We start from the raw sequence: 27,011 nt of genomic DNA on the forward strand, positions 1-27,011 counted from the left end.
TGTTCTCCAGATGATGACTTCTCTTGGGATAATATGTGTCCAACATGTTTGATTTCAAAATATCTGTACTTTCTGGGTCATTCTCGGCCAAATATTCAATTTCTCCAACAGATTTCAGTACCCGATTTCTCATTGCTGCAAGGCCTAAACTTGCCCAAATTATTCTTCTTGATTTCGAGTAGAGACTTGCAGAAGATAACCTATCTGAACATTCGTAGGATCCAATTTCTCGATGCGATAACATCTTCAAACTGAAACTGTACAGCTTCTTACTGACAGTCTTCTCGTGAGAAATCTCTTCCCACATTTCCTTCAATTCTGTTTTTTCTGATTTCGTAATGTAAGACGTTACATATCGAGCAACAGCAATGGAATTGTCAGCTACATACTGTATATCCATGTTAGCATTCCACATGGATAAAATGACTGGGTTGTAGTCATTTATATTTTTTGATTCTTCTTTTCTTTTAAGGTTGTAGGTATTCTTAGGTGATTTTCTTGTGATAGTATGTCTCACAGATGACATTAAACTGTTTACTCTTCCATTTGAAAGAACAGGTCTAGGAAATCCAAATCGACATTTAGTGTAGTATTTATCTTTGCTCTTGTATTTCCGTCGACAGTATTTTCCACACCGATGACTTTGGAAACGTAAAACTTGCTCCTTTAACTTTTTATCTTCTGTGCTTTTTGGTATAGCACATGTTGCATATTCTTCAATGTAAGATAACACTGCTTCATCAGCATCTGTTCCAAACTTTGGGGCATCCTTGATCCACAACAGCATATGAATATGAGGAGCACCTCTTGCCTGGTACTCTTTTCTCCAAAAGAAATCCACTACTTCTCCTAGAGGTGGATTTTTTTTATTGCAGATGAACGACATCATAGCCTCAAATCTATGATTGAAATATCTGCAAACATTAACCGGATCCAATGAGCACAGTTCTCCTGCTGTCTTGTATTCGATGTTTTTAATGTTTGAATTTGCCTCTCGTAGAAAATCCAGTAAATCATCCCAAGCGTACTCAGCACAGCTTAGGGTAACGAACCATGTTGGTGTTCCTAAATTCCGTAACATGCATTTTAATTCACCATGACGTCGGTACCAATATTCATTTGTCCCACGCTGACAAGCCATCAGATTGATCAGTTGTGTTTCCAAATGATCATCTCGGTGCTGCACTTTCTCCATAAAATCCTTAGCAGACACATTTTGTAAATGTACTCCACTTTTTAAAATGTGATTTACTGCATAAGACAGTGCAGACAAGTCGCTTTCAAATAAAAGATGGAACAAATAAGGAATACTTTGTCGAAATCTGGGATCTTCAGCATATAGTCTTGTAGTCCGATACTCAGAAGCTGGAATCTGTTCCGGACGTTCATCGTATCGTCCTCCTTTTCCTGTAGGAAACAGCTGGGGAAAACATCGAGCTTCCAGGCTCTCCTCCCATACACTCACGGGAGTTCCTTTTGCTTTCTTCATCTGAAACAGATCAATATTGTCTCCCATAACTTCTTTTGAATGAAGAGGATGTATGCTAAAATGTTCATAAATTTCTTCTTCCTTTGACTTGTCCACTTTTTCAATTTGTCCAGTTGGTGTTTGTGTCTTCTTGTAAATCTTCTTCTTCTTCTTCTTCTATATAAATTGATTCATACCATTTGTTATTCCTTTTCAAATACAAATTTGCTCTTTGTACTTTCCGTACATCTACCAGCTCCTGCCAAATCTTCTTACTCTTTGTAGGTACACCATTAACCAGAATAATTAATGGTTCCGTTTCCAAAGTATCCGCATCAATAGTGTCCATATTTTTTTTCAAATCCAAGGGCAAATACACCACTCTACCTTTTAAACCTCTCAGTAAATCTGAAGGAGGTAATTTACCAGTTTTGGGCTCCATACGTACTATGGTCTGGAACGGATGAACGCATTGAATGAGTATAGACTCATATGTATTTAATTCAGAAAGTTCAGCAGGAATTGCATCCAATTCTAAATTATTATGTACAGCTCTGGTCGGCATTCTATTTTCTTCTAACTTATTATAACAGTATTTACAAATACGCTGAACTTCACCCAATTCAAAACAATTTTCAAGAAATATATATGTGGCAAAATCCTTCCACTTATAATTATCTTCATTTTCACTTTTTCTATAGAGATCAACATACCTGGTTTGTTTTCTATAATGAGTTCTGCGGCAACAAATACAAGTAATATTTGGTCTTTCATTAGAGATTATTGCAAATTTTGTTATGTGATCATTAAATGTCTTACTTACAGAGGGTTCTACATTCTCTTCCACTTCTTCCTCATTTACTGTGTCCTTTTCTGCACTGTTTTGTTCAGGACCAAAGTAACAAAACTGAATTTCATCAACAACCTTCTCTACATCTGATACCGATCCACGGAAAAGAGCCCTATTCAATTCATCTAACTTTATTGCTGGTCTTTTAGCAAAATACAACCGTCTCACAAACTTTCTCATTTCAGTATGATGAACAGCCAGCATCCTAAAATGATGGAAAACACTATTACACACTTTTCTAGATAGACAAGCCAGAGAATGACCCTGCAAACCAGTATTCTCTCTCACTCTGCATGGATCCAGACTTTGAAGCACCTTAATCTTCTGTTTTACACTTTTTTTACTATATTCTCTTAGAAACTCACGAAATTTATCAATAGATTCCTGACGCACAGTGCAAATACTACTACAATTCCAAGTGTACACTGGGGCTTTAGGACGTCTCCCCATAGCCTCATCCGCCATCACTTGTACCTCATCTCTTGGAACCATTATCTCCTTCTCCATTATGCAACCATTTTTCACTTCGTAAGCACGACCTCTGGTGTCAACTGCATGCAGCAAACTATTACTTTGAAAATAGCTCTCTTCATTAAAAAAAGGTTCACTACTTGAACTATGCATCCATTTTCCTAAAAACACTTTACAAAAGTTTGTTCTGTTCACTACTCTTTTCCTTTTGCTTTGTGATTTCAGTACATTAACCATTTTATCTAATGTACGCATCCTATTCAAAATTAAAATGAATAGTTTCCTTTTTAATTCTAATGCCTTTGCTGCAATGGCTTCAATTTCTTTTTTTCTCTTATAAAACTTAGCCTTTTGCTTATATTTCTTTTTTTTTTTTTTGTTTTTTTTTTTTTAAACCATTTATTACAAATCTCAAGAATATACAAATATGGGCCCACAACCTTCCGGCCGGCCGCTAGGAATGGCAGAAACATATGGCATACGTTCATAGAACACTTGGCGTTACAGAGGAGCATAAGCAGGAGTTATCAACATCATGTGCCACAGCCATAATACCCCACAGTACGGTTTCATTTTATACAAACAACAAGAAAACAACACCCACAAGGCTACCCACAGTCGAAAGTAGCAGCACGTGCTCCCCAAATGGGGAACCCCAACTATCCAGAGGAGTCCAAAGAGGGGAAGGGGAACAGAGCGAGGACTGGGGGAACCCTGTGCCCGGGGCTGGGGGAAGGAGTCAGCTAAGGGGACGGGGCTGGTGAGGCAGCAGGCAGCAACGGTGGCGCGCAAATACTCCCATGGTAGGCGTTCCAGGGGCCCCACACTTTCACCCATGTCCCAGGCTTACCCCTCGCCACATACACCACCTTTTCTCGAAACATGCACCAGTCCATGTGTTCTTTCCAGGCCGACACCGCCGGGGGGTTCTGGGATCCCCACAGTTGCGCAATATCACGCTTAGCAATCATATATCCCAGAGTCACCCACCACGTTTGCGGAGCCGAGTAGTCAGTTGGTTCCCACACATTCAACAGGCATCTCCTCGCTTCAGGCAGCAGCACAACACGCGTAACCACTCGCAGGACCTCGTGCACACCGCACCAGAATCGCTCCACCTTCGGGCATTCCCATAAAATATGCAGGAAGGTCGCCAAGGCACCACAACCACGCTTACACAATCCATCCTCAGTATAGCCCATACGCTGAAGCCTTGGCCCCGTCATGTAGACCCGGTGGAGTATCTTAAGCTGGACGAAGCGAAGGCGAGCCGGTATAGCCACCTCCTTCGGAGAGGCCACCGCGGAGATCCAGTCCTCATCGTCCAACTCCAGACCGTCGGCAACCCAAGCCTCGCGAAGGCCAATCAGCAAGCCCGAGCGATCATTAATCAGTTTTTTATAAATAAGGGAGATCGTACTGTCTGGGACGTGGCCATCTAGCACTCTATCCTCCAGGGGGGAAGACTCCGGGATGGAGGCGACGTCTGGGAAGACGGAGCCCAGTGCATGACGGACCTGCAGGTACCGAAAGTATTCACTGCCCTGCAACTGAAACTCCGTCTGCAGCATCTCGAATGTTTTAAGTCCTCCCCTCGACCAGAGATCCCCCACTTTACTGATGCCTATCATGTCCCATTTCTCGAAGCCCTTCGAGGTCCAGAGAGAGCCCAACTTCTCAGACGCATACAGCGGTGACGCCCGGGTCAAACGGTCCTTCCACCCCATAGCTGCATTAGCCGCATGCCATACTCTGACCATGACACGCGTAGGTCCCGTCAAGCGAGCGTCGGGCGCGCCAGAGTAGAGCGCTCGATTGTAGTCACCACCGGGCAGTAGCATCTTGTCCATCTCAAATGCCGGGTTCAAGGCGGGCCCGTAGAGGCCATGGTTAATTGCAGCTAGCTGGGAGGCCCAGTAATACCGTTTAATATCCGGGAGGGCAATCCCCCCATCATACCATGGGAGCGTCAACTTCGCCAGGGCAATGCGCGGCCTCCCGTCCCAGAACAGGCGGCGCTGTAGACTCTCCACCTCACGGAAGTAGCGCGCCGGGACTGGGTCCATAGTGTTCTGGAGAGCGTATAAGAAACGTGGCAACGACATCATCTTAAACAACGCCGCCCGGCCGAGCGGCGATAGCGGCAGGCGCCGCCAACGCACGACGTCCTCCTTCAAGCGCTGGAGGGGGGGAAGCAAGTTCCGCTCGTAGCGGGCCTCTGGGTCCAGAGTAATGTAGAAACCCAGGTATCGAAACCCCTGAGATGCAATCTGAATCGGACAACCCCGCGGGAGGACAGGAGCCTCCCCAGAGAGCACATACACACATGATTTAGCCCAGTTGATGACAAGGCCTGAGTTCCGGCCGAATGAACGTAAAACATCAACCAGGACTATGAGTGACTTACGTGGGGAGGCTAGGTACAAAAGGATGTCGTCAGCGTATAGGGACACACGGTCCTCATACTCGGGGGTCCAACGGAGACCACGGATGGAGGGATGCCACCGCAGCCACTCCGCCAGGGGCTCCAAGGCCAGCGCAAACAGGAGCGGCGACAAGGGGCAGCCCTGTCGCGTGCCCCGGCCCAGCTCGAATGGGGCCGAAACTCTTCAATTCACCACCACCTGCGCCAATGGGCCCGAATACAACAATTTGACCCAACTGATGAAGCCCGGGCCAAATCCAAACTTCGCCAGCATCGCCCAAATGTATGGCCACTCAAGCGTGTCAAACGCCATAGTGGCGTCTAAGGACGCCAAAATGGCCGGCTTCCGCACGAATGGGACACGTGCGAGCACCCCGTGCAAGCGCCGCAGATTAAGGGCCGTGTTGCGATGGGGGATAAAGCCGGACTGGTCTTGGTGGACCAGATCGCCCACCACGCCGACCAGCCGATTGGCCAGCACCTTGGCGAGAATTTTGGGCTCCGCATTCAAGAGCGAGATAGGCCGATAGGATGTAACCCGGTCCCGAGGTCTCCCCTCCTTGTGGATCACCACGATAGTAGCCAGACGCTGGTCCGGCGGGAGGGAGCCCAGCGAGTGGGCCGCCAGGAACATCGCGCGGAGGTGGGGTGCCAGTACATCTGGTCGCAACTTATACAGCTCGATAGGGATGCCATTCGGGCCCATGGCCTTGCCAGAGGCAACCGAACGTATGGCGAGGGCAATTTCGTCGGATGTAGGAGCGGCATCCAGCGACACCCTGTCCTCCTCCGAGAGGGAGGGCAGCGCGATATCCCTAAGCAGGGAATGGGAGTCCTCCTCCGAGCAAGGAGAGACCGGAGAATACACCTCGCGGAAATAATCCGCGAAACAGGAGACAATTTCTTCTGGCTCGGTTACACTCACACCATCCGTCCTCTCAATCAGCGGGACCACACGATTCACTCTCTCCTTTTTATCTAACCACGCTATCAGTTTGCCCGCCTTATCACCCACATCATACAGTCGCCCCGGTTGCTCCCTACTGAGGCCCCTGGCCGCCTCCGTAACGAGGGCCCTGTAGGCCGCCTGCTTAAGTTGTAGGACATGTAGTGCAGCATCCGTCACTCCGCCCTCCAAATCACCCTCCAATTCAGCAATTTCGGCCTCCACCCGGGTAACCTCCTCCCGCTCGCGCCTCCGGGCATGGGAAATAAGGGACAGGGCCTCTCCTCTGAGAACTGTCTTGAAGGCTTCCCACAGGGAGATAGCCGAAGGGACGGACCCCACATTCTCATCAAAGTATCGCTGCAAGGATTTAATCACATCAGCGCGAATGGTGGGGTCGCGCAGGTACCAGGCATTGATTGGAACTACCCTGCCCTCACCCCTCGGAAAGACATCAAAATGGAACAGGAGCGGGGAGTGATCTGAGATACCCCGCGCCAAATGGCGCACCTCCCCCACCCTCCCAGCATAGGCCGCCGGGACAAGGACATGATCAAGCCGTGAGAGGCTACCATGGGCCCCCGAGTGGAAAGTGTACTGCTGCTGCGTGGGATGTTTTAAGCGCCAGCAGTCCACCAATCCCAGTGTATCCAAGAGGCCGGATAGCCACGCCTGCGCCCGGGGGAGGTCCCTAGGGGGGTGACGATCCAGAGTCCCAGAAACCACCGCATTGAAGTCCCCCCCAACCACTAGGAGTCCCCCCGGAAGGCCCAGGAGGAGGCGCCCCAGGTCTGCAAAAGTGGTCGCCTGTAGCCCCGGTGGGACGTATACTGATACAAAGACCACTACTTTGCCTTCCATTCTCCCCGCTAAAACAGCATAGCGTCCCCTATCATCATGGCGCACCTCATCAATTTCCAACGGGAGCGAGTTCTTCACCATAATGCCCACACCCCGTGAGCCCGATGTGAAGCCCGAGTGGGCCACCAAACGATAGCCACGCCGATTCATGGCACAAAAAGAGTTTCCAATAAGGTGTGTCTCCTGCAGGAAGACTACATCGGGTGAGATTCGTTTCAAATACTGCAGGACCACACCTCGTTTGATCCTATCCCCCAGTCCATTAACGTTCCAAGACAACAAAGTCAAATCCCTACCCCCCATCACACACAGGAGCCATCAGTCGTCCCCCGGAGAGCACCTTAAATACAACACAAAAAAGGGTTTGCCTTGTGGTAAAAACGAACAACACCACACCCCACCCCAACTCCCCCACCCCAACAGAACTCCCCCCTCCCTGCACCCCTGCATGAGCCCAAACAGCCCCCCCAAAGTGCAGTGTGCCTGTCGCCCCATAGATGGTGAAACTAACTAGACCCCCAGAGGAGGAGGGAGAACCCCCAAGAGACCCCACACGACCTCCGCAGGAGGGAAACTTACTCGAACAGACGAACAGTCAAGTGACATCAATTTTGTCCAGAGCGAGGCATAATATTAGTCCCTCAGTCCTGATCCGGCGGGCCCTCTCCCCCAACCGCTCCCCCCCCCACCCCCCCGATCCCGATCCCCAGGCAAGGTATCTAGCCAGTCCCCGGCTGCTTCGGGACGATCAAAAAAGTGCGTGCGGCCATCCAACTCCACCCGCAGCTTAGCCGGGAAAAGCATAGCATACTTGAGATTTAGGTCCCGTAGACGACGTTTGACTCCGAGAAAGCTTAGTCTCTGCTTTTGGACCGCTGGGGTGAAGTCAGGATAAAAATTTATATCCATATTGTCGAGTCTGACCGGTCCCTGTAGTCTGGAGGATTGCAGGATAGCGTCTCTGTCCCGAAAGTTGAAAATCCGGGCGATGAGAGGCCTCGGAGGGGCTCCGGCCTTAGGCCTTCCCCCGGGAACCCTGTGGGCCCGCTCCACCGCGAAGAATTTACTCAGCCCCCGGGGCTGGAGATGGGTGAGAATCAAGTCCTCCACGAATAGATCCGCCGCCGCCTCCTCACGTCCCTCAGGCACCCCGAGAATACGGACATTGTTCCTCCGGGCCCGACCCTCAGAATCCTCCAGGCGACGATCCATCAGCGCGCTCGCCTGGCCGAGCCGGCGCACCTCCTTTTGGAGGGCTGCCACATCCGTCGTAAGGCCCGATGTGGTGTGGGCCAAAGAATCGACCCGGTCATTAGTCTTGGATAGATCGGCCCTTACCAGGCCAACATCCACGAGGACCGAGTCAATTTTCTGCGCCAGCGTATCAAAACGCTGGTCCACCGAGGCCTTCATCTCAGCGATAGCGCCCATTACATCCCGCAGGGTCAGATCCGCGGGCAGAGCAGGAGCATCAGTCGGGCCCTCAGGGGACCTACGCGGCACCTCGGGAGATCCCTTCTGGAGGGTATAGCGGTCCATGCTGTTAGACTGGTGGACTGCGCCACGTCGGGTCGATTTCACCTTTGCCCGATCTCCATCTTGCTTTGTGGACATGGTTCCAGTCCCACGGCCGTGCCAGGCACGTCGTAAAGGGCGGGCAAGCCGGTTCACGGGATCCGGGGGGGGGTCACCACAGGGCCGCGGGGCAGGTCACAGCCGGCGGGCCGGCAGGGCACCCCAACGAGGCCACACCACCTCACAGTGCCCCGCGACCCAACCTCGCCGAGACAGCAAGGAGGGTGCAAAAGCGAAAGTGAAAGTGCGGGGTACGCGAGCCGCCGCGCCCAGCCCGCCGCTGTTGTTCACTTTGCCTCCGGATCACCCCACAGCTCCAATCCGGGGTCCGGCGTGGAGAAGGCCGCAAATCTCAATCGGTGCTACCGCCGGAGTCCGAGGTCCAATTTGGAAGCGGAAAGCGGGTGCCACCTCAGCTCGGGCTCACCAACACAGTCCCCTCATCTAGGACAGGATATTGTCAGGATATATGTAGGAGGTCGCGGAGGTCCTCGGGAGCCTCACACCTACGCGGCCATCTTGGTTGCGCGCTAGGCTCCTCCTCCGCTTATATTTCTTCACATCCTTTATCAAATTGGACATAACTCTTCTCTGAAACATTTTTCTACGTATCTCTTTAAACGCTGTTTTTCTGTTTAAGTTTATCTTTTTAGTTGCAGAAGGTATATTTGCATTAACTAAATGCTCAATTTTTTCCTCTCCTTTTCTATTGAAAACATTTTTTCCAGTACAGACATTTTGTACATTTTTCCTTTTTTTGAATATGTTCTTTAAAAAATCTTTTGTTTGCTTACCAGAAGATTTTTTCTTTTTCCCAACATGAGCATCTCCAACTAACTTAGGTCCTCCAGTTGTCTTCAAATATAGGTTTTTTTTGTGGTCTTTCTTTACTCTGGATTTTGTAGGCATCTTAAATTTTGTTCACTGCTCTTCAGCAATACCTGAAAAAAACTAAAAAAAAATTCCTTTATTTTATTTAAATATATTACTACATTTTTTATGTTCTTTAGAAATCTTAAAATACTATAAACCCCTTTCCTATAAATGAAAATCACAATAACACCTTCACAAATTAAATTTCTAAAAATAATTCCTGTGTGCACACAAAGTCATGCTTTGAAATTAGGCAGAAAACGAAATTTCTTTGCCAATTGCAAAGCATACTTTCTACTACTTTTTAGGCAAGTGAAAAGTACTTTTACAGACTGACACATTTTGAATCCACTTTTTAGATTCTTAAAAAAGCACATGTCCAAACTGCTTTTTCAGACCAGCACCATGTGTAACCTGGGTGAATGACTACACTCCAGCAAGGGCAACCAGCCTTAGTGATGCTGAATGTATTTGCATTACTGACTGAAACCTCAAACCCCACTCGCTTGTGAATACTGTGCATGATTCCACAGGGTAAGCAGCTGGGTGTGTGCTAAGAGTCTGCTTCTGCACCAAAAAATGGTCCAATGCAACTGTGAAATCACCAGAGCAATACGCAATAAATCTCTGCCTGTAATTCCTATATGCACACACAGTCATGTTTTCACATTAGTCACAAAACGAAATTTCTTTGCCATTTTGAAAGCACACTTACTACTCTTGTTTTTGGCAAGTGATAAACACTTTTACAGTCTGTCACATTTTGAATCCACTTTTCAGATTCTTAAAAAAGCACATGTCCAAACTGCTTTTTCAGACCAGCACCATGTGTAACCTGGGTGACTGCCTACACTCCAGCAAGGGCAACCAGCCTTAGTTATGCTGAATGTATTTGCATTACTGACTGAAACCTCAAACCCCACTCGCTTGTGAATACTGTGCATGATTCCACAGGGTAAGCAGCTGGGTGTGTGCTAAGAGTCTGCTTCTGCACCAAAAAATGGCTCCCCCTTTCCATCTAATGCAACTGTGAAATCACCAGAGCAATACGCAATAAATCTCTGCCTGTAATTCCTATATGCACACAGAGTCATGTTTTCACATTAGTCACAAAACGAAATTTCTTTGCCAATTTGAAAGCACACTTACTACTCTTTTTTTTGGCAAGTGATAAACACTTTTACAGTCTGTCACATTTTGAATCCACTTTTCAGATTCTTAAAAAAGCACATGTCCAAACTGCTTTTTCAGACCAGCACCATGTGTAACCTGGGTGACTGCCTACACTCCAGCAAGGGCAACCAGCCTTAGTGATGCTGTATGTATTTGCATTACTGACTGAAACCTCAAACCCCACTCGCTTGTGAATACTGTGCATGATTCCACAGGGTAAGCAGCTGGGTGTGTGCTAAGAGTCTGCTTCTGCACCAAAAAATGGCTCCCCCTTTCCATCTAATGCAACTGTGAAATCACCAGAGCAATACGCAATAAATCTCTGCCTGTAATTCCTATATGCACACAGAGTCATGTTTTCACATTAGTCACAAAACGAAATTTCTTTGCCAATTTGAAAGCACACTTACTACTCTTTTTTTTGGCAAGTGATAAACACTTTTACAGTCTGTCACATTTTGAATCCACTTTTCAGATTCTTAAAAAAGCACATGTCCAAACTGCTTTTTCAGACCAGCACCATGTGTAACCTGGGTGACTGCCTACACTCCAGCAAGGGCAACCAGCCTTAGTGATGCTGAATGTATTTGCATTACTGACTGAAACCTCAAACCCCACTCGCTTTTGAATACTGTGCATGATTCCACAGGGTAAGCAGCTGGGTGTGTGCTAAGAGTCTGCTTCTCCACCAAAAAATGGCTCCCCCTTTCCATCTAATGCAACTGTGAAATCACCAGAGCAATACGCAATAAATCTCTGCCTGTAATTCCTATTTGCACACAGAGTCATGTTTTCACATTAGTCACAAAACGAAATTTCTTTGCCAATTTGAAAGCACACTTACTACTCTTTTTTTTGGCAAGTGATAAACACTTTTACAGACTGACACATTATGAATCCACTTTTCAGATTCTTAAAAAAGCACATGTCCAAACTGCTTTTTCAGACCAGCACCATGTGTAACCTGGGTGACTGCCTACACTCCAGCAAGGGCAACCAGCCTTACTGATGCTGTATGTATTTGCATTACTGAGTCCAACCTTAAATCCTTAAAGTATTCTTTATTTTTACCAGTACACCTTAATTTATCGTGAAAACATAGTCCATATTATTTTACATGTTCCTCACATTTAAATTTCTCCCAAAACAGAAAATAATAAACACAACTTCAACAAAAGGAATTCCATTTCTATTATTCATTTCTTAATTTACCATATACATCCCCTCTCAAACTCTAAACTCACCTTTAAAATTAGTTAGCTGTGAAAGAAATGTGGCACTCAAACAGCAGATTATCAGAGCCAGGATCTCTGTTCTTTACACCTCTCTCCTCTCAGCAGAACCAGATAATGGCAAACTTTCCCTCTCTTTTTCCACACATATACATGTTAATTTCAAATCTCAGTGCTTCCCCCTTTTTTTCAAATGTAATCACACATTTCTATTGGTTGAAAACCAACCCTTTTCCAAAAGTACCCTTCCCCCAACTTGACTTCTGCCTAGTACCCTTCCCCCAACTTGACTTCTGCCTGCTACCATAGCAACAGCTCATGGAACACTGCTGTGTGGAGTTAGGTCAGAAGTTCACCAAACAAAGTTTCAATTCCACAGAGCAAGAGTGCTTGACTTTTCAAACCTAACAGCAAATCCATAGTACTGTTCTTTGGTAACACATTTTTCTGTACCAATACAAAACATGCTTCTATTAACTTACACATGCAGCCTAGTTTTTATTCTAGAATGGTATGAAACAGCCAATCAGTTCTTTTTTTTATGAAAAAAATATGTATGCCTCCATTTCCAAACTGTCTTTCATTTCTTTTTACCATTCTACTGAATTACACCTCCTGAGTGCATCCAGTTCTCCTTTGAAGATGTTCACAGTGTGGATTGTAGGGCACAGCTATGTCTTCTGGAGTGAAAAGTATGCAGAGAAAACAGGTATGGTGAAAGACCTTGCTTTACCAAATGTAGACATTAAATGGATTGGTCAGAGAGGGTTAAAGTGGCACCAATTGATGCCATTGGTGAAATCCTTCATGCAAATCCAACACCCTGACCTCATAATAGTGCACTGTGGTGGCAATGACCTAGGCACTTTGACTGGGGTAGGTCTGGAAATGCTTATGAAGGACACCTTTGCACAACTGTTTTCACTTTTCCCTAAACCTGCCTTTGTGTTTTCTAACATATGCCAAAGGCAAAAATGGAACTGGTCCAATCATTTCTGTCCGCAGATTGACAAAGCAAGAAAGCACGTCAACAAATCTGTTTCTGCTTTCCTCCGTGACTATGGTATGGGTTCCATTTACCACAACAACTTGCGTTACGACATGCAAGACATTTATAGAGGAGATGGTGTGCACTTCAATGATGAAGGGAACAGAGTCTTCCTCTTGAACCTTAGACTCTGCATCGGTACTTACTTGTAGGTACCACTAAAAAATCACTTCATAAACACAACGGCTCTTTTTAGAGCCCCCTAATATCTAAACACTTAAATCTGCATTTAATTTCATTTTTAATTTTTTTTTTTACCGTACGCGTACGGTAAGCTTACCGTACGCGTACCCCGCGATTTTTTTTAAAATCAATAAATGTTTTCTTTGTACTTTTCTGTCCTTCTTTGACCCCCTTACAAATGTTAGGGGGTCTGTAACTCTCCTCCTTGCCCCCTTTTCAAGATATCACTCTTTTTTTTCTGAGTGAAACACACGAAATGGCGGCCACCGCTTCCTGGTTTCGACCGATTCGAATGTTTACTAAGATCTAAGAGCCAATCAGAATCGCGCTCGCACACGCCACCGTACGCGTACGGTAAGCGTACCGTAAGCGCACCGTAAGCTGGCTCAGATATATATATTGATTTAAAGGCTATTTTCTCAGAATCTACTGAACAGATTTACACCAAACCTACAAAAGGCACTTCCTTGACCTGAGGACTACCTCTCTGCCAAATTTCTAGTAATTCTGTTCAGCCGTTCGGGCTGTAGCTGTGTCTAAAGGTCCTATGGAAAAATGCATGGGAAAAACGCGTTTTGGGACCCCCCTTTTATCTCAGCCCCCGCTTGACGAATCCCCCTGAGACTTTCAGGGTAGGAGCGGAGCGTAGCGCCCCACCTATTTTGAAAAATTCGCGAGGATTCGTCAGCCGGCGCAAAAGTTATTCCAAATAGAATGTTGCGGATTTCCTATGGAAACGTGGTCCTAACTATAACTACCTACTGGCGACCGCCAGTAGGTAATTATATATATATATATATATATATATATATATATATATATATATATACCAGCATGCAACATTAGCTATAACCACCTGCTGCCCACTGGAGGGCGTTTTAAAGTGCACGCTGCCAAAAGCCTCCCTGACTGCCTGCTGTGTCACTTCAAGTAATGCCTGTGAACAAGGAGTAGAAACACTCTGAAACGCGTAAGGCGAAGCGGAATTAATGTTGTGGAGGGGAAGCCGGTGCCGTCAATTAGCTGCTTGCGAGTGCACCTTCAAAACGGTGGTCCTTTGAAATACAAAATTACATGCGGCAGACCGAGCCGCGAAGGTTGCACCACCTGGCTTAGAATGTGGGACCCCGGAGACATAGAACCCTTCAAAGTCTTCAAATTGGGGCAAACAGTAAACCGGATTAAGAACACACAATACGGCGACTTCTTCATGAGAAACCCATTGGAGGGTAGATCATAACTGTGAATAAAAGTGAAGAGCAGGACCCACTAAAGGTAATTAATGTGTCACGGGGGCTCATAACCTACTAGAGGAAGTGTACGACTACGGACACCAGCATGCAACATTAGCTATAATCACCTGCTGCCCACTGGAGGGCGTTTTAAAGTGCACGCTGCCAAAAGCCTCCCTGACTGCCTGCTGTGTCACTTCAAGTAATGCCTGTGAACAAGGAGTAGAAACACACTGAAACGCGTAAGGTGAAGCGGAATTAATGTTGTGGAGGGGAAGCCGGTGCCGTCAATTAGCTGCTTGCGAGTGCATCTTCAAAACGGTGGTCCTTTGAAATACAAAATTACATGCGGCAGACCGAGCGGCGAAGGTTGCACCACCTGGCTTAGAATGCGGAACCCCGGAGACATAGAATCCTTCAAAGTCTTCAAATTGGGGCAAACAGCAAACCGGATTAAGAACACACAATACGGCGACTTCTTTATGAGAAACCCATCAGAGGGTAGATCATAACTGTGAATCGCCAGTAGGTAGTTATAGTTAGGACCCTGTTTCCATAGGAAATCCGCAACATTCTATTTTGAATAACTTTGGCGCCGGTCGACTAATCCTCGCGAATTTCTCAAAATAGGTGGGGCGCTACGCTCCGCTCCTACCCTGAAAGTCTCGGGGGGATTCGTCAAGCGGGGGCTGAGATAAAAGGGGGGTCCCAAAACGCGTTTTTCCCATGCATTTTTCCATAGGAACGGCTGAACAGAATTACTAGAAATTTGGCAGAGAGGTAGTCCTCAGGTCAAGGAAGTGCCTTTTGTAGGTTTGGTGTAAATCTGTTCAGTAGATTCTGAGAAAATAGCCTTTAAATCAATATATATATCTGAGCCAGCTTACGGTACGCTTACCGTAAGCTTACCGTACGCGTACGGTGGCGTGCGCGAGCGCGATTCTGATTGGCTGTTACATCTAAGTAAACATTCGAATCGGTCGAAACCAGGAAGCGGCGGCCGCCATTTTCTCTCTCGCACTCTGAGGGGGGGGGCTGTAAACAAAGGCAAAAAACATATAAAGGGGCTGTTTAGACAGCGCCCATGCACATAGCCATGTTAGTTGAGTCCTCAAAGATCCCCCAAGGCCAAAAACGGTAAATTTTTATTTTTTGAAAATTTCGCCGATTACGCTTACCGTACGCGTACGGTGCGCTTACGCTAAAAATTTTAATAAAAAAAAAAAAACTCTGTGCATGGCATATTATTGTCATCACTTACAAATTAAATTTAACAGATTACCTATCACAAGGAAGCGCATAATATGTCCTCCATGTGCGCACGGTGCGTAACGTGGGCACGCGGTGCGCGTAGCGCACTGCGTGCCCACCTTGCGTGTACGGCACTAACTGTGTAAAGTGGGCGCGCGGTGCGCGAAGCGCACCGCGTGCTCACTGTGCGCGCACGGTGCGCGAAGCGCACCGTGCGCGCACGGAACGAACTGCGTTAAGTGGGCGTGCACGCCACGAATGGTGTAAAGTAACTTAGCATTTAAAAAACCGTACAAATTCACTGAAAAAACCATAGGTTTCACACACGTTATAGTTAGGAATTAGCATTTAAAAAACCTTGCTAATTCAATGAAAAAACCATAGGTTTCACACATGTTATAGTTAGCTGGAAATTTTACTGATAAAAAACCAATGAAATTCCCCCGTTATAGTTACTGTAGGCAACTATAACTCACGCGACCGCAATCCTCTGCTGATGACATATGTGTCTTTATGAAAAAAAAATATTTGTAATATATGTATAGCTAAAAGTTAATGGAAGAAGACATGGGCAAATAAGTGTCTAAATACAGTATTAGCATCAGCAGAGGATTGCGGTCGCGTGAGTTATAGTTGCCTACAGTAACTATAACGGGGGAATTTCATTGGTTTTTTATCAGTAAAATTTCCAGCTAACTATAACATGTGTGAAACCTATGGTTTTTTCATTGAATATATATATATATATATATATACAATTTACAGGTGAAAATGAAGTATGCTCTTCATGTGAACAAGGCTGCTCGCCGAAACGCGTTGTGTGAAATAAAACACTTGACCATCCACTATTTTGGAATCTGTCTTACTCTACTGAGAGCATACTTCATTTTCGCCTGTAAATTGGATATTGTTAGCCGGCTGGCTCCGCCGGTGTGTATGCCAACTTTCAAGGGTCCCAGTAATCCAGAAGGAGCAACTTCGTTGTTTGGGAGAATTTTCAAGTAAGCACAGTATTTAGACTGGGAATGTAACATATGACTCGAACAAGATGGATCGTCAACAATGTATTTAAGGTATTTAATTATGTTGTTATAAGCACATTTACGTATACAATTAAGTATTTATTTTACAAACTCGTCACGTTGTTGCTATGCGCAAAGTACTGATTTTTTGATGTAATAGTATTTCTTTCATTTCTGTCCATCATGTGATGTGGGTGTTAGCATTTTTAAACGCCGTCATACGCAAAGTTTGTCTCGTGTGATCAAGGCCGTTCGTCGGCCGAAACGCGTCATGACATAAGGGAGATCTGACAACTGAATAAAATAACAGTATCTACCGACGAAGAGGAGTTTGTGCATTCTTTCTTTTCCTGGAGAAAACTGGTGAATGCTTTGTTTCCATATATATATATATATATATATATATATATATATATTATCTACTGGCGGTCGCCAGTAGATAGTTATAGTTAGGACCGTGTTTCCATAGGAAATCCGCAACATTCTATTTGGAATAACTTTGGCGCCGGTCGACGAATCCTCGCGAACTTTTCAAAACTAATGGGGCGCTACGCTCCGCTCCTACCCTGAAAGTCTCGGGGGGATTCGTCAAGCGGGGGCTAAGAAAAAAGGGGGGTCCCAAAACGCGTTTTCCCCATGCATTTTCCCATAGGACCTTTAGTCCGAGCTACAGCCCGAACGGCTGAACAGAATTACTTGAAATTTGGCAGAGAGGTAGTCCTCAGGTCAAGGATGTGCCTTTTGTAGGTCTGGTGTAAATCTGTTCAGTAGGTCCTGAGAAAATAGCATTTAAATCAATATAAATATCTGTAAGCGCGCTCCGTGCGCTTACCGTAAGCTTACCGTACGCGTACGGTGCCGTGCGCGAGCTCAATTCTGATTGGTGGTTACATGACTGTAAACATTCGAATCGGTCGAAATCAGGAAGTGTCGGCCGCCATTTTCTGTCTCTCGCACTGAGAAACAAAGGTGGGGAACGTGAAAAGGGGGCAACAAAGAGAGTTGCAGACCCCCTAGTGTTTGTCAGGGGGTCCAAGAAGGACCCAAAAGTACGAAAAATACATTTAATAATTTTTAAAAAAAATCGCGGAGTGCGCATACGGTAAGCTTACCATACGCGCACGGGAAAAAATAAATAAAAAAATAAATAAAGAAGTAACAATCACATTTATTAAATAAATTAAAGGACCCACATGGGAGAAAAAAACAAATGTTACTGTGTAAAAAAAGGCGAGGCGCGCACGGCATGGACTGCGCAACGTGGGTGCTCGTTGCGCGAAGCGCACCGAGCGCCCACAGCGCGCGCACGGTGCGCGAAGCGCACCGTGCACGCAGGGTGTGCGCACAGTGAAAAACCAGAAAAAATAAATAAAAAATAAATACATAACTTAGCATTTAAAAAAACGTACAAATTCACTGAAAAAACCATAGGTTTCACACACGTTATAGTTAGGAATTATCATTTACAAAACCTTGCAAATTCACTTAAAAAACCATAGGTTTCACACATGTTATAGTTAGCTGTACATTTCACTCGTAAAAAACCAATGAAATTCCACGTTATAGTTAGATCAGGTAACTATAACTTGCGTGACCGCAATCCACAATGTGTAATTTCAGATGTCATCATTGATGTCATGAGTGATGTCACTGACCATGTCATGAGTGATGTAATATGTGACGTCATCAGCAGTTTATTGTGGGCGCGCAAGTTATAGTTACCTGATCTAACTATAACGTGGAATTTCATTGGTTTTTTACGAGTGAAATGTACAGCTAACTATAACATGTGTGAAACCTATGGTTTTTTAAGTGAATATATATATATATATATATATATATATATATATATATACATATACATATATATATCTCACACAGCAACTCCTCCAGCATGGAGGAGTTGCAGTAGATAGTTATAGTTACAACCTAGTTTCCATAGGAAATCTCAAAATTCTATTTTGAATAACTTTGGCGCCGGTTGACGAATCTTCGCGAAATTTTGAAAACGAATGGGGCGCTCCGTTCAGCTCCTACCCTGAAAGTCTCGGGGTGATTCATCAAGCAGGGGCCGAGAAAAAAGGGGGGTCCCAAAACGCATTTTCCCCATGCATTTTTCCATAGGACCTTTAGACACAGCTACAGCCCGAACGGCTGAACAGAATTACTTGAAATTTGGCAGAGAGGTAGCCATAAGGTGAAGGATGTGCCTTTTGCAGGTCTGGTGTAAATCTGTTCAGTATTTCCTGAGAAAATAGCATTTAAAAGCATATCAATATCTATACGCGCGCACCGTGCGTGCACTGGGCGCGCATCCTGCCGTGCGCGAGCGCAATTCTGATTGGTTGTTAGATGTCGGTAAACATTCGAATCGGTCGAAACCAGGAAGTGTCGGCCGCCATTTTGTCTCTCGCAGTCTGAGGGGTGAAAAACAAAGGTGGAGAACGTGAAAAGGGTGCAGAGTGGACAGTTCCTGACCCCCTAGCCTTGGTCAGGGGGTCACAGAAGGACCCCCAAGGGAGAAAAAAATAAATTTAGTTTTTTTTTTAAAAACGCGAGATGCGCGCACCCTGCGTGCACCGCGAACCGTGTGTGCTTGGTGCGTGAAGCGCACCGAGTGCCCACAGAGCGCGCACGGTGTGCGCACAGTGAAAAACCAGAAAAAAAAATAAAAAATAAATACATAACTTAGCATTTAAAAAACCGTACAAATTCACTGAAAAAACCATAGGTTTCACACACGTTATAGTTAGGAATTATCATTTACAAAACCTTGCAAATTCACTTAAAAAACCATAGGTTTCACGCATGTTATAGTTAGCTGTACATTTCACTCGTAAAAACCAATGAAATTCCACGTTATAGTTAGATCAGGTAACTATAACTTGTGCGACCGCAATCCACAATGTGTAATTTCAGATGTCATCATTGATGTCATGAGTGATGTCACTGACCATGTCATGAGTGATGTAATATGTGACGTCATCAGCAGTTTATTGTGGGCGCGCAAGTTATAGTTACCTGATCTAACTATAACGTGGAATTTCATTGGTTTTTTACGAGTGAAATGTACAGCTAACTATAACATGTGTGAAACCTATGGTTTTTTAAGTGAATTTGCAAGGTTTTGTAAATGATAATTCCTAACTATAACGTGTGTGAAACCTATGGTTTTTTCAGTGAATATATATATATATATAACTCCAATGTTGCACGTAAAAAAGCACACTCAGAGTCACGGGTATTCCAAAACGGCAGTAGTTTATATATATATATATATATTCAAGCAAAAATAACACACTTATAAGTAAGCAAATGCAACTGTTAAATGCATGGAATAAAATACACTGGACGTCAACTGTAAGAGATCTGGAAGTTATAAACACTAAATACATCAGATGATTATAACCACTGGAGACCTGATAGCTTTTACTCAACCTGAGGAGAAGTTTCTAGAAACCTTACCCTCTTCCTTCTGTTACAAAAAACCAAGCTGACCGTACTGGTCTGTGTCAAGGTCAAGACAGAAGCTATCCAGGTCCCTGTATTTTGACTCCGAGACAGAGCAATGTTCAGTGAAATGACAAAGCTCAGAAGGAATAAATAGTTTACAACCAATAGTCAGAGAGCTCTGTAGTGCACAATCATTATAAATACAAACACACATCTGTAGAGACCAATCGGCAGTGATAAATACAATGATGCCAACGTTCAAACTCTTTATATGGCCGGCTCAGCATTATAAAACAATTTACTCACTATACTATACACCTGCCAGGATTTCGCAGTGGGGAGGAACGGTCGGCATTACCTGCTTTAGGTGTGCTAGTTTGGACGCTGAGCTAGTACATGTCTTTGCTACCTGCCAACACCTATATTCACTCCATAGAGCCATGGAAGTCTTTTTAGGGAGAATACTGGGAAACAAGGTTACCCTCACTCCATCGAAAATTTTGCTTGGGATAGATGGTAATGGCACAGAGGATCCAGCATGCTTCTTTATGTTTTTGGCTATGGCTGTTTTGCGAATTTGTATTGCCTCGGCCTGGCTGGAACAAACTCCGCCTACGTTTCATCAATGGCTGGCTAGATTGCTCTCGGTTTATAACCTCGAGAAGGAGATATATGCAAGGAAGGGTAAAAGGGGAAGAAGGTTAGGATTACAAATATGGGAGCCTATTAATAAGTGGAAGGAAAATTAGGAAACAGCTGGCAAGGCAATGCCTGCCTTTTCTTTTCTTTTCTTTTTTTTGAAGATGTGTATACTGATTTACTAGGAACAAGTGTCTATCCAGCCAAAGTTTTGATGTATAATTGGTTTTGATTTTAAATTTATGTAGTACTCTGTATATAATCTCTTCTTTTTTTTGTTAACAATGCTCTGTAAAAAAAGGGGGAAACATTAAAAATAAAATAAAAACAAAAAACAAACTCTTTATATGGCCACTAGTAGAAGACACAATGTTCACAGTGACCATGTGCCCTATACCCTAATGCTTCAATGTTATGGGATATATCCAATGACCAAACAATTCAATCACTCAATCAATTTTAGTTTATTTTAACTTGAGACAACCATATAAACCACATGCAATGCAAATACAACAATCTCCAGGATTAAACCTTTCCAATAATATCAGAAACATATTTATTTTAAAAAACTAACATTGAATAGCTATTCTCAAACATCTGAAACTAAAAACACCCAACTATGAGTCAAGAAAATGGAGATAACAACAGCTGAAAGAATGGCAAGCCGCTCTACAACTCGCAAAGCTTTGATGTCTCTAAAACAGCATAAGTGGGTTAAACCAGAAACCTTGCAAAAACATAAAGTGTATCATAGTTTGCACAAAAGTAATATCCAGAGACGTTAATTTTCATTACAGCAAAACCCCAACCTTGTGGCAAGGATAACAAATGGTGGAAACTACCAATTCTATATCTAGTCCACAGGGACGTAGCTTGGTCAGTAATATTTGTGGGGGGAGGGAGTCTGATTTTTCAACAATTGCGTTGGCATATCATGTTAAGATACATTATGCAATGAGCAGGGCAAGGAGGGTTTAGGGCGCAGAGGAAAGGAAGAGGAACACAGATTGTCACGGGGCACTAAGTGAGAGAAACCAATATTTTGTTAAGTAACCAACACCTTTAAAGATTTTCAAAACAGACAGAGGGAGAGAGTGTGTGTGTGTGGTTTTGTGTGTGTTGATGTAAAAATTCACGGTGAATTTCAACCAACAACTCACCATACCTGACTAAAACCAGCTGTACCAAACTACTTACCAGAAAATAGGTTTCATCCGTACATATTGTGGACCAAGTCTAAATAAGGCTACAACCCCAAGGTAGATTCAACAAAAACAAATGACCTATCTGAACTTCTCCCCAACGCAGTGGACTTTTTCATTAGACAGCATCTCTCTAAAAACCTTTTACCCAGATTTCTTCAATGTTATGAACAGATCATGGGGCAGTCAACAACCTGGGACAACCCAGCTCAGAGAAGACCTTTTTAATGCCGCACAATAATAGAACCTTATGATTGGCTTCCAATGCCATCCAATCCTGGATGATTTCACAATTCAGGCCCACCACAAGAAGAGGAGATTTCAATTTTGTTCTTCAAATATCCATGGCCCAATTGCTTGTAGCAATTAACGTCATTTATGTTATGTGGTATGTCTAACAAACGCCTGATTGCTTCAGCCTGTGTGCAAATAGTATCTGTGGCGTCCCAAACCACATTAACAAAAACATAGATTTACTATTGTAAATGGTATTCATATGCTGTGCAGGCTTATTTCCCACATGTGAACCGAAAGAAAAAGCTGCTCCAATTGACATAATTAGGTATCATCCACGTACAGACATACAGGAATGTTTCTTCTATCCATCCTGGGAGTTTCCTGACAATACCCCTCAAATGTGCCTCCAAATGATTTGTGTATAAGATGGCTGAGAGGGCCCTCGACGAAATCCTTGGGCTAAATCAAAGCGTTCACCACTGGCTGAGATTAATTCAAGCATTCCATCCATCCTTTTATTGGTTGGCAGTAAGCAGCAACTCTGCTCTCGCCATGAATAATGACCTCAATACACCAGCTCTGCAGCGCTTTACTGAGTTCCATGGGAATTAGCAAAAGTTAAATGTTTTAACTGTGCTTATTGAGCTCAATCAATATTCAGCTAAGAACACTACAGGGAACACTGATCACGCTGCAGTCAGTGTCCCGTACGCAACCAAAATAAAATAATCCTGAACGTAAACCTGACCTTGGGAATATGAACCACCAGCCTAGAGAAATGAGAAAACAACAGGAGCTCTAAGACGTAGGGGTGGGCAGAACTCACAGAGTTTCACTGCGCGGAATTCCACGTAGTTGCAATTCTGTAGAGTAAACTGTGCCGCATTCTGCAAATGGGCGGAATTAGGCTTGCACTTATTTTTAGTGTGGGAGCTTGTTCTGGACTGACAAATCACCTTGAATGGCACCACATAGAGTGCCCGAGGGTGCTTCTTCCCAAGTTGATTTTGCTGCTACTCGAGTAGATTTTCTACTCGTGTGGCAGCTTTCTGACTGCGAATGGCCATGAATGCCCACGTTGGGGAAATCATGCTGGATGTCCTCCTAGCGATCATAAATCATGCTAGGGCGTCACCAAATCTCTCGATCTGTGCCTAAGAAAAAACGCCCCCATGCAGCGGTTGGCGAAATTTGGCCAGAACTCATTGCATGCATAATGCGAAGTGGCCAAAACTCTGTGAACTCTGCTGGTGGAGCAATTTGCATTCGCCCACCCCTACTTGGAAGTCGGTTCTGATATAATCACCTAGAATGGACAGAATTGTTTCCAAAATGGGGATTGGACAAAGGACAGCATATCTGTGGCAGGCAGCTCTCCTCCATAGTGTAAGGTTTGGAATGAGGAAAGGGACAACAAGACAAAGGTTTCTAGCACTTGTTCTAGGGTAGTGTTCAGGAAGGTTAACATTTTTATTATGGTTGCCAGAATTGACTCTCAGTCATTGACTGAAGACAATTTATTATCACCATCCTGCTCTATATACAATATTCCTGCCTCTTTCACGAATCAACCAGAAGCTGATGGAATTACTTACTACCTTAAGACAAATTAATTTTTTTGTGGCAGGTGTGGGAAAATGCACATCCTTATATTACCATCATGAACTGAAGGATATCTCTACTGCGACAAGCAGTGTCTACAATTGGTGTCTCCAGCTAGTCGATCGTGAGCTACCGGTAACTCGCAGAAACCTTCAGAGTAGCTCCCAGCCTTCACTTAATTTTTAACTAAGAAATGCAATAAATAAGTGCTGCCTTTTCTTTTTTAAGTTATGGAAAGGCTATGTTCAGTTTACATTATTATCAGGCTGCAGATAGCAGAGCCTGACAATGAGCAGTGCTCCACTCAGATTTATGGGTCTTGCGGTTCACAGAGTTTCAGAACTGAGCCACTGAGGTATTTAACTCTTAAATAAAAGAAGTTCTCAACTCATTATTGGAGCATGCGAACAACATGACGTTTCTGAATACTTTTAAATGACAGAAAATTAAAATGAAGAGGTAACTTAATGATTAAGTTAACTCTTCATTTTAATTTTCTTCTTTTTCAAAGTGTCGCATTTACCAACAGCAGGCATCTTGCACTCCGTGAGTGGTAGACACAGTGACATATTTATAACTGAAAAATGCAGTCATTTTCTTTTTAATGGGAGAAATTTAAAGTGAAGAAAAAAGTTTCTATGAAACATCGTCTTAATGTTTTTCTTTCCATTAAATTAAACCAATTAAGTCCCAATGCTTTATGAAGTATGTTTCTTCACTTTAAATACCGCAAATTTAAACAAATGACTGTATTTTCCTGTTATAAATATGCCACCATATCTACAGGCCCTTGGGAGTAAAATGCCTGCTGTTTGTAAAGACACTTTGACAGGGGAGAAAATTAAAATGATGAGTTTTATGTAATGCATATAAAATAAAGGTGCATTTCAAAGTGTTGCATTTACACACAGCACACATCTTACTGCCAGTGGCTGGTAGGCACACAGTCATATTTATAAATGAAAAATACAGACTTTTTTTTAAATGGGAGAACTTGAAAGTGCAGAAAAATGTTCTATCAAGTGCAGAAAAATGCTCCTTATTACAAACATCTTTGCAGAACATTTTTCTGCATCTTAAGTATCTCCCATATGGTTGCATGTTTGTGTTGTACATGTAACGGTGCCACATATGCTGAAAGGTATGTCCTGTGCCACAAGTAAACCCAATACCCTCTGTGTCACTCATACACATATATCCCATTCATTCCCACACATGTTCATACATCCCCACAGACCATGCACACACCGACACACATGGCAGCCCTATCATAGTACCCAGAGTCACAGTATTTTATTCAAACCATAGTAGTGGGCTCCATGGACATTCGGTTTAAAGTCAGTGAAGCAGGGTGAGGTAGTGTCTGGTAACAATGCATGGGTTACTTGGCCTTAAGAAGGTCACGGCGATTTTCACCTATGAGAAGTAGCTCTCATTACTGTAAAGTTTGGAGACCCCAGGTCTACAACGTATAGCGATAAATCAGTAGGACTTTATATTATTTTTTAATGAATTATTTCTATGTATTAATATATTATGACACTATTGTCACTGAGCAAAATGTTGTATGGACATGCATCTCTCAATACAGAATATACAGAATGTATTTGGGATTTTGTTTACTAATTAAAAACACTTCTCCCTGGAACTTTTTTCCATCCCTCTTCCCACTATTGTTGTAAGCATTGGTCTGACATTCTGAATTAACATTATTTTTGTTTTCTGCAGGGTGATGTTGTTGAAAATTAAGCAACCTCAGGCCTTCCGATGGTCAACCTAGAAGGACGCGTCTTTGGCTGAAACCATGGCAGGGAAGCCATTCCAGCTGTCTTCAGAGCTACAGCTGTCACGTTACACGTGCCCACAAAATATACTATAGCAATGTATTTATGTCAGGCTCCTGACTGTACGTACAACTGCATTATACGTCATGTGTTTTTCCTATATAACATGTGTGCTCCCACCTACACTTCTCTGCTCTCTGATTCCAGGTTCCATTCACTGTCAGTGGGACATGACTCTTTCCTCTCATTGCTGGTGATGCCCGTCATCTCTGCCTAGTGTCTCTCTCCTCTCTTTGTCCTTTGTTGCTCTTCCACTGTCTCTGCCTCTCCCATATCCCACTGATACTCCTTCATTGAACTGAAACTTTGCCAGACTGTAATCTTCCATCTTGACATGTCCAAACCATATCTTCTTTTTTGCTTGCCTCCCATTCTCATCACTGTCTCCAAATGTATCTAAAAACACACTTGGTGGTCATCTTTTCTCTGACCTCCACAACTGTTGCTTTGGTCCCAATAATCGCTATTCTCTGATGTCTTTCTATTGGATTCCCGTGTATTGTTTGCACATTTGCTCTGCCGGGTAATCGGTTTCAATTCAAGTTTCAACAACTGATGGATATGTTAAGTCCATTTACATCCAGCACTTTGAACACCCTTGGGGTTTTTCTGTTTTTTTAACTCACACCAAATTAAAATATATTAAACTATGTGGGTTTCATGGCTATTATTGAGCTCCTTTTCAAAAAATCTGCTTCATTTTCAGAAAAAAACTGTTTTGCAATTAATGTAAATATAAAGCAGGTGTATCATTGTGTAAAGGATGGTAATTAGAGGAAAATGCTGTAACATTGAAAGCTGGCATTTGTGTTGTGCAAACATGGCCTGCGGTGGCTTGTAATGGCTTCCCTATGTTTGAAATTGTGTTCCTTGGTAGCGTAGCATTCATTACAGCTTCACAATTGGCAACTCCTCGGCATCGCTTAACATATTTCTATTTATTCATTCATGTGCTTATTCATTTATTTATTAATTATTGTACTTTGTGTGTTTCCTCAATTAAGACTTTCCAGTATGTTTTGCTAGGGGTAGCTCCTGCTACACCTTACTTGTCCTTCAGTATGTGCCTTGCCCTTCATCGTCATTGTCATTCTCATCATTATCATTATTGCTATCATTATGGCACATTTGTAAGTGCTAAACTGAGCTAAGCTAATCTTAGTCCCAGTCTGAGAACTTCCACCCCTTGTCCTTTCCTCGTCCTATCTCAACAGCCTCTTATTTGCTGCTGAGGGAAGAGTGATGGGATAAGAAAAGGGAAGGGTTGTCAGGTTTGCTTGACCCCATGATACCATCATGGTGGAATGACATGGACTTGCCATGTTTTTTAGCCTTTACCTTCCGTGATCTGTGTTGCCATCACGCATGAGATGCAGTAGGGGAAAGAGAAGCTCTCGACACAGTGCTCCTCTTACCTTATCATG

The 27,011-nt window shown here is 43.9% G+C and overlaps 1 protein-coding gene across 1 annotated transcript in view; it reads left to right on the forward strand.

Moving 5' to 3' along the window:
- The window catches only part of SNCG (synuclein gamma), a 181,542-nt gene extending 155,305 nt beyond the window's left edge, over positions 1-26,237 (forward strand). Inside the window, exon 5 of the mRNA XM_085607597.1 lies at positions 25,472-26,237. Within this exon, the coding sequence (XP_085463723.1) occupies positions 25,472-25,492 (21 nt within the window). The 3' untranslated portion in view covers positions 25,493-26,237. The remainder of the gene's footprint in view (positions 1-25,471) is intronic.
- The last annotated feature ends 774 nt before the right edge of the window (positions 26,238-27,011 follow it).

The sequence above is a fragment of the Triturus cristatus genome, chromosome 1_2, assembly GCF_964204655.1.
Source record: "Triturus cristatus chromosome 1_2, aTriCri1.1, whole genome shotgun sequence".
Lineage (NCBI taxonomy): Eukaryota > Metazoa > Chordata > Amphibia > Caudata > Salamandridae > Triturus > Triturus cristatus.